Source organism: Nicotiana attenuata, chromosome 11, assembly GCF_001879085.1.
Source record: "Nicotiana attenuata strain UT chromosome 11, NIATTr2, whole genome shotgun sequence".
Lineage (NCBI taxonomy): Eukaryota > Viridiplantae > Streptophyta > Magnoliopsida > Solanales > Solanaceae > Nicotiana > Nicotiana attenuata.
Window position 1 is genome coordinate 14,922,508 of NC_031999.1, and position 9,485 is coordinate 14,931,992.

The following is a 9,485-nucleotide window of genomic DNA, read 5'->3' on the forward strand; positions in this document are numbered from 1 at the left end:
GAAAAGTTATTAGGAAAAAAATATTTTTTATGACACTTACACAAAGTTAAGTAATCATATGGTTGTAAAATAATATTGTTTAGTGACTTCCAATGATACTTACACAAAGTTGATGTTTACCCGTAAAACGGTACAGTTGAATTTGTAACGTGGTTTATAGACAAGCGAATCGATTTGATCCAAAAATGATAAATAAATTAAATAAAATGCAAGACTTAGCGTTGAAATCGAGATAAAACAGCAAATAGCTTGGTTCCGGGAGCAAAGCTTCTGAAGGCAATAATGTGAATATCAATAGACAAGAAATAAAGTATTATTGAGCTTTTCGAATAGTATGTAGCATAAATTTGTCAGAAAATTCGTGTCCGTTACAATGGCTGGTGAAGTCATTATTTATAGTTGTACCTAGGGAACAAGGTCTTAGGATCAAGCCCCTCTTAAATGACAATTATGGGAGCCATTTAAGAATGTGTAACGGCAGGCTATGAATGCCAAAGTTCTCGATAACGGACTGTGTATTTAATATTGTAGAATATTTTCCATTGAATGTTATAGGGTGCCAGGCATTCGTTTGTCTCCATTGCAATATTCCCTATTGGGGCTTCCCGGTGCCAACCGAAGCTGCTGCCCTCGGTCTTGGTTTCCGCCTGTCTCACTTTCCGTCTATCTCTGGTTCCACGTGTCGCTCTATTATACGAGCATTTAATATGAACTGATTTTACCCTACAAAATTGAATACTTTTTTCATTACAAAAATATTTAGTGACTTTAAAACGATAAAATAAAGGTTGATTGCTCATCAGTAAAATTATTGGTCATTGTTGTAATCTATATCTCATCGGATTAGGAAGTCGACTTTGTGTGTTTGTTAATTGGAAATATTAATAAACCAGACTGAACTTCCATCAAACACCAAAACAATTTTAACTTTTTATTGTAATTAATCATTTCCAAGACAAATGAGCTTGGTTAAATTACATGGATACTTGAGAATTGAGATGGATATACATCAGTATCCATGAAATTAATTATTCCAAAACGTCTTATTTACATGTGGATGATACTGATGCAGATTTTTTCTAAAAGAACAAGCATATATCCGAAATTTTAAAACATGGAAGTTCAACCTCAAAAAATTAAGATTTAGAGAGTAATAATAAACTACCCCCCTAAGTTTTTATCTATAAATGTCTAACGCTAACATATTTAGTCCTGTAGTACTCACTATATATACTTAGTAAATGATAGTATTCAATATGTGAATTTGGATTTATGAGCTTCACGTTTAATTAGAAGGTGTCATGTGGGGAAGTTGAGAAGGAACTATCACATTCACATTCACATTCAAGATCCTCAAACCCCCAAAACTCTTCTTGCTCTTCCTCTTCTTCATCTGGCATTTTCCATTTGTCTTTATCAACTTCGCCTCCCAATATTATCTCCAAAATCTGTCATCAGAATTAACCAACAAAATGAATTGATGACACAAAGAATGAGTATCAAACAAGCATTACTATATAACAAAATTGATACCGTACAAGCACATAGAGTGGTCTACATCGTGCACAATACCTATGAAACACAAATTGCACTTGATGATATTTGCTTTACATTTTGTTTCTTCCTTGAAAAGGAAATCAAATACCGTCAAACCCTTTATAACAGCATTCTTATATAACAGCACTTCACTATATTTGTCAAGTTTTTTCGGAACCAAATTTTATGTTCTATTATAATATATGTTTTCTATAACAGCAATTCGCTATAACATTCAAAAATATTTGGAACAAACGAAGTTATTATAGAAAAATTTGACTGTAGATTTTATATCTCAGAAATATCGGAAATAGTATCGAAATTTTCAAATTCTTTTTTTTTTTGTGTGTGTGAATCATTTAGGAGGAAATAAAATCATTACCCAAAGTAATAGCTTAACACAGATACTATAACTTAGCGTATAAGATAATAAATCTGAAATTCAATGCGTTTTGGGTTATAACCCATAAACATTAATAAATAAATAAATAAAAGCCTCTGTACTCAAACTAGTAAACCACATAATTGTGGAAACATAATTTTTTTTTTTTTTTTTTGAGTTTAGCCGTTTTCCATTATATGTTAATTAGTATTCTTACTAGAGTTAATTAATAATAATAGTTGTACAAACTTCACTATTTATGAACATTTCAAGACTTTGAAGACGAATTCCTTCCTGAAATTATGTACAAGTTCCACGGAATTATACTACCATGCAGGGGCGGATCTACCTAGTGTGAAGCGGTGTCATCCGACACCGCTTCGCCAGAAAATTTTATTAAATATACATATAAATTACATGTAAGAATATCTTATTCGAATATATATATTAAAATGACGTTGCTGAACAGACATCCATGCTTAGTTCACTGGTTAAGCGCTTCTTTCCTTTAGGAGAGGTTACGGCATCGATACTCAATTCTATATAGAATGTGCATGCTTTTAAATTTTTAAAACTCTTTTTTGTGAAAAATTTGATGTTAGGCAGTAAAGTTATTTCAGCATACTTGAAATCCTAATTTTTAAAAACTATTTATCCCCCTCTGCTATATTTTTTAATATAATAATATAATGATCATTCATTTATTCACTTCTTTAAATATCGACACCGCTTACAAAATATTCTGCGTACGCCCCTGGTACCATGGCCCACATAAAAGCATATTCTAGATCGAAGGTAAAGAGATTAACTTTATATATCTAACTGTAACGTAAATTTTACTTTTATTATGTCACGAATTTTATATAGAATATCCATACAGTGTTTATTCAAGATGTTTTAGAAAATCTTCCAAAAAGTTCAATCATTATTGAAAGTCATGTTCTTCTTATTGTTTTATACTTATAACAGACTTCGGTTCAGGTTTTTTTTTTTTTTTTAAATCGTTTAGGAGGAAATAAAATTATTACCCAAAGTAATAGCTTAACACATATACTATAACTTAGCGTATAAGATAATAAATCTAAAATCTCAATGCGTTTTGGGTTATAACCCATAAACATTAATTAATAAATAAATAAATAAATAAATAAATAAAAGGCTCTGTACTCAAACTAGTAAACCACATAATTGTGAAAACATAATTTTTTTTTGAGTTTAGCCGTTTTCCATTATATGTGAATTAGTATTCTTACTAGAGTTAATTAATAATAATAGTTATACAAACTTCACTATTTATGAACATTTCAAGACTTTGAAGACGAATTCCTTCCTGAAATTATGAACAAGTTCCACGGAATTATACTACCATGGCCCACATAAAAGCATATTCTAGATCAAAGGTAAAGAGATTAACTTTATATATCTAACAGAAACGTAAATTTTACTTTTATTGTGTCACGAATTTTATATATAATATCCATACAGTGTTTATTCAAGATGTTTTAGTAAATCTTCCAAAAAATTCAATCATTATTGTAAGTCAAGTTCTTATTATTTGTACTTGTAGCAGCTCCATTATTAGATTATTAAATTGATGATTAATTTAACTGAATGATTCATAATTTTAAGCCAAAAAATAAGTAGAAATATGTCAGATGAAGCTGAGAGATAAGCAACAATAATGTAGCAAAGTCTTTCTCGCGAAGTGCTGATCTACGAAAGAAAGGAAAAATAAACAATAAAATTGATTTAACCAAAGAAGATGCGAAGGCCGAAAACAGACAAATAATTGATATAATGATGTTTAATCTTTATGATAAAGAGAGCTACTGATTTAGTGAAACTTTTTAAGGACCCACATTAAATATGATTTTGGCCCGTTATTTGTCATACCTCTGGATGCTCTTTCTAATCAATTGTCAAAATCCATAGGTTAATTTTTAATAAAACTATAAACGACTATAGTTTGGTAAGACAAATCAATCAATTGATTGTTTTTGAAGAAATACAAATTAATGCTTCACATCAACACGACAAAAATGACTAGATATCATAGATTAATTGCAGCACGCCTCTGGAAAGTGATTACTGAAAATATATTACTAGAAAATTTTGGTGGTTTCTGTATTTAACTGCAAAGATGTCATCATGCCCTTAGAATATTACTTTAATATGCATTCGGCGGGGTCAACTTTGAGAGTTTCTGTTGCGTGCATGAATTGATCTCAGATATGCATGTTTTCCGTTTACATTTTTTTTACTTTTTTTCGGAAAAGTTTCACATTTTCTCGGAATTAGTAATTGGCCATGAAAATTTTAAATTTCACTTGAGTTAAATTTCAGAATTTTTCGAAAATTTTAAAAACTCACAAAAATTGTTTTTCAAAATTTTCACTTCAAATCACTCACAAAAATTTAAAAACAACTCCAAATTGTATGCAAGTCCAAACTCAACTCTAATTTTTAAATAGTATTTTCAATTGAAAAAAAATTATTTTATCGGGGATTTCACAATTCATATGTCCAAATGCCCACTAATGGTCTGTTTGACCATAAAAGAAAATTCATTTTGGGAAATTATCACTTTTTTCAGAATTAGTGTTTGGCCATGAAAATTTTAAATTTCACTTGAAGTTGAATTTTAAATTTTTTTTGGAATTTGAAAAACTCCAAAAAAATATTTTTCAAAATTATGACTTCAAATCACTCAAAAAAATTCAAAAATAGTTCTAAATTGATTTATGTACGAATAAAACTCTAATTTTCAAATATTCATTCTTACTTGAATTTATTTTTACTTTTTCCGGAATTTTACAATTCTTATGTCCAGACGCCCACTAAAATCTTCAGATTATTTCAAAAAATGCATGTTCTAAGATTTCGCTTTTTTAGATTACCGAAAATAATTTAAATATTGTTCACTACAAAGAACATTTATTAAAACTAAGTTTAAGATAGAGGAAGTATTAAGGTATAAAGCAGGTGAGCAAAGTTTGCAGTGTTTAGGTGAATTGCCTAAAAAGATGACAAGAATGCTTAGGTTACACTCATAGAATAAAATGATAAGCAGCTGAAAAATTCAAATCCATCTGTCACAAAAATTCCTTTATGTGGCAAACATTTTTAAAAAGTGGGTAGATATATATAGACAGGGGGATAATGCATTGTTGAAAGAATTATTGTAGTATATGCTATGGGAAGATTGAGACAACTCGGAATTGATTCAGTTGGCCAATCTAGGAGAACACGACAAATAGAAAATAGAAAATAATACTACCAAATATTTACCTTTATGCAAGTTGGAATGATATTCCAACATTATTAAGAGAATCCTATGGAGTAATAATAATTGGAGTTACTCATTTTAATAATAAATTATACTACTTAAAAGGATTAATAATAACTTGGTATCGTGCTCCAACATAAAATATATAGCAAGTATTTGGGTTTTGCTTTTTTTTTTTTTTAATTACTCATATTTATTTAAATTAAAACTCCCAAATTGTCACCTATTCGTTACCACTTCCACAAGTTTGAGCAAATAATAACAATGATTGACAATGCTCTAATTATTTCATTTTGTATTTGGACCTTGTAAGTTGTATCTTCAAATGCATTTCAACACTTTTTTGGTGAATAATCTTCTTAAAAAAAAAAATTTACTTTTATTTTTATTAATATAATCTTCTGACGGATTACGTATGAGTTATCCTACTAAATTTTTTCTCTTAACTGCATAAAGATAAAAGAGAAAGAAGTATTAGGGACTGCTTATAAGATCAGTCCCGGACCGTAATAACTCGCTTTAATTCCTGCATAATAATAATACCTTATCTTTAAGGAAAAATAAATAAATAAAGAGAAAGAAGTATAATTTACCTCATTCATTGTAGGGCGCCATATAGAAGAAGCACGAATGCAAAGTGAAGCAGCAAAAGCAAGTTTATGAAGTTGTGTAGAATCAAATCTCCCTTCTAGCCTTGGATCTACTACTTCTTCTATAACTCCTCTGCTCAAAAGAGGTTTTGCCTGTAAAAATTAAATACAAATCAAAGCTAAAGTAAGTACTAATATTAAATATTTTTCTTAAGTTATTGTGCAAAAATCTTAAAAGACTGATAATATAGACTGAATAAGTGAGTACATATTGTTGCTTTATTCAAGACTAATGCAAAAATTTCAAGAAATTGCGCTACTGATTTACCCAGCTGTGTAAGCTTTGATGGGAATTGTCAACTGGTTTTTTCCCAGAAATGAGCTCCAAGCAGAACACCCCAAATGCAAAAACATCTGTCTTTTCATCAACTACTCCATGCATGAAATATTCTGGTGCTAAGTGCCTGGAGATATAACATTAAAGTTTATTTAGACATTTAAAATGGAGCCATTTGTTATGTTTTTGCCGAATTTAAGCATAAGAAAGTACCCAAAAGTCCCTTCAATTGGAACAATGGAATGATGGGTCCATTGTGATGGAAGCCATTTTGCTAGCCCAAAATCTGATATCTGTCATTCAACCAACAGTAAATTAATTAATGAACCAACGGGTACTACTACTATGGTACAACCATTTAGGCATACAGTGCAACACAGCACTAAGTGGCCTAATTTCAGTATTGAAATTTGAAGAGAAGTTTGAAACAATATCTCAAAGATATATACCTGTGGCTCATATTCCTCACTCAACAAAACATTTGAAGCCTTGATGTCCCTGTGAATTATTCTTCTAGGACAAGATTTATGCAAGTAATATAAACCCTTTGCAGTTCCAAGAGCAATTTTGTACCTTGTTTCCCAGTCCATAGTGGCTGATTTCTCATCTGGGAAAAAAGAAGAATAAAAGAGTTATTACAAATTAAAACTCTACATCTTTGAAATTACCAAGAAAGAACATTACCATGGAGAATTGAAGCAACAGAGCCTTTAGAAGAGAACTGAAAAATGAGATAAAGCCCATTCTCAATACAGCAACCCAACAATGATGTCACATTGGGATGGCAAACGTGACCAAGTGTCCCAATTTCTGTCAAAAATTCCTTCTCTTTTCTCTCATCATCGGTGGCTTTTGTCAGCATTTTTACAGCTATTGCCTGTCCATCATCTAATACTCCTTTGTACACTTCTGCATATCCTCCTCTCCCAACAATATTTTCTGAACATTCAATCATTAATTAGAAACAAAAAGAAAATGTAAAATGTATACTGACTCAAGATTCTTAATTGGTCTCTAACCTGAATTGAAACCGTTGGTGGCACGAAAAATTTCTTGAAAAGAGAAACATTTCCATGTGGGCCTATGAGGTGGCTGAGTTGTGGGGGAAGCAGCATCAGTAGCGGTACTTGTAGTATTATTTTCTTCACAACCTTTTGGAAAATCTCCATCAAAACTGTGTCTTCCGAAAGAAAACAGCCTCTTTAGGCTACTTGTACGAACATATCTCATCTCCTCTGTTTTAGAAAAATTTAGAAATATGTGTGTCTGATATATTTCAGAGAATTAAGGGAGACAAGTACAGATGAGAGATACTTGAACCATAGAAGAGGACAAGACTATAAAAATGCAGTACGTGTTTATTATTGAATTGAGTAGAGTCGATATATTCTCAGAACAAGCACCCCACATCCCTGCTGGGTTTCTCCCTAGAGAGGTTGTCTCTTTGGAGTGGATGGCCCTTTTTATCTGTTTCTTGTTGCAATATTTAAAGACTGAGGGCCGTGAAGTTTGGCTCTTTTCACTTCATCACTGGGACCACTCAATGTGTTCACTGAAAATGCAAGATGTTATTATGTTAAATTTTAATACTCCATAAAACACCAATTTCAATTTCTAACTCTTACTATATGTTTCTCCGACGGCCAAACAATCACAATTCAACGTGTATTGTTACGTGGGCGTACCTAGCCTTCTAGTACCACCGAGAACTGATTACTCGTAAAATGATATAGTTGAACTAATACGTGATTTATAGACAAGCGAATCGATTTGGTGCCAAAATCATAAAAGAATTCAATATAAAAAGACTTAGAGTCGAAATCGAGATAAGACAGTTATAGCTTGGTTCCAGGAGCAGAGATTCTGAAGGCAGAAATAGCAATACTAATAAGCACGAGATAAAATGTTATTGAGCTTTTGAATAATATATAGTATAAGTTTGTCAGAAAATTCGTGTCCCCTACCATGGTTGTTGAACTCACTACTTATAATTGCACCTAGGGAACAAGGTCCTAGGATCAAGCCCCTCTTAAATAACAATTATGAGGGCTATTGAAGAATGTATAACGGCAGATTATGAATGTCATATTCTCTATAACGGACTATGTATTTAATACTGCAGAATATTCTTCATTTAATGCTATCGGGTGGCAGACATTTATGAGCAACATTCCCTTTGCAGGTTACCGAGATTGCTGTCCCCGTACTTGATTTACACCTGTCTCGCTTTCTATCTTTCTCTGGTTTCACGTGTCGCTTTATTATGCGAGTATAAAATATGAACATATTTTGCCCTATACAGATAGTCCCCCTGCTTTCCGGTGTCACATCCTTGTGTCACCGAGAAGGTTGTGCAGATACCTTTCTTGGCGGAGAATTCTCTGACCCCCTTTGAAAAGTTTCTGACTCTTGATTAAACACACGTCTCTCCGCCTTTAATGTCCCAAACATGCGTCATCCCACGATTCAACAATACTTTTGTCGGTTCTCGAGGTAATCATGGCCACGATTTTAGCCACAAATTCCTTTACTTATATGCTTCAATCATTTTCTTTTACACTTCACTATTTCTCGAACTCTCTCAAACTTGGTTTACTCAACTCACTCTTGCTTTCAACTTTCTTTAGCCTCCTTCTTCAAAGAAACCCTTACTTCATTCTACTAACTATGGCCTCCTCTTCCAAAAACTCCAGTTCTTCAAAAACAAGGAAAGCACTGATGATGCTCATCCTCCTACGGTGAGCACCATTATCCCCAGAAAGCTTACTACGGCTAACGACTTCGAAGAGAAGTTCTCTTCTACTAACTTCCGCACATGGGTCATTGGTATATACCCTTCTTCCATCCATCATTCTAGCATCCCTGTTGTGAAGGAAGACTGCGGTTGCCATAATTTGAACATCATCGCTTCCAATCAAGAAGAGCGAGTAATCTTCCCCAAGAAGGATTTTACGTACGCTTACACGTATCCCTTCACTTTGGTCCAGTTCTAATTGAGCGGGGGACTTGACTCCGTAATCTTGAAATTTTGCTTCCATTATCAGGTCTGCTTGGCATATGTGAACCCTTATGTGCGGCGGACGGTAGCCTGCCTTCGGCAGCTATGCCCATATGTGAACTTAAATTCTTCGAGGAATATTGTGACTTTTGCACCTATAAATTGTGGCCCGTTATCGCATGTTATCTTTTTTATCCCAAACCTACAAATAATATTCTCCCACAGGAAATCTACCACTTCGTGCTCACCAATTTTCTGGTAAGGACCTTCTTTAACCCACTTAAAAAAGTAGTGAAAATCAAAAGAAATCTTACCTTACCTAGAGCCGGCAGCAGTAGACTGACTATGTCCATCCC

At 32.6% G+C, this 9,485-nt stretch overlaps 1 protein-coding gene across 1 annotated transcript; it reads right to left on the bottom strand.

Annotated features, from left to right (window-relative positions):
* LOC109234160 (probable receptor-like serine/threonine-protein kinase At5g57670) lies at positions 1,016 to 7,607 on the bottom strand. The gene is made up of 7 exons (XM_019400027.1): positions 7,151 to 7,607; positions 6,816 to 7,070; positions 6,581 to 6,738; positions 6,345 to 6,424; positions 6,123 to 6,258; positions 5,798 to 5,947; positions 1,016 to 1,448 (listed from the first exon to the last, which is right to left on the bottom strand). The coding sequence occupies exons 1-7, from the start codon at positions 7,359 to 7,361 to the stop codon at positions 1,290 to 1,292; spliced, it is 1,149 nt and encodes a 382-aa protein (XP_019255572.1). The 5' UTR covers positions 7,362 to 7,607; the 3' UTR covers positions 1,016 to 1,289.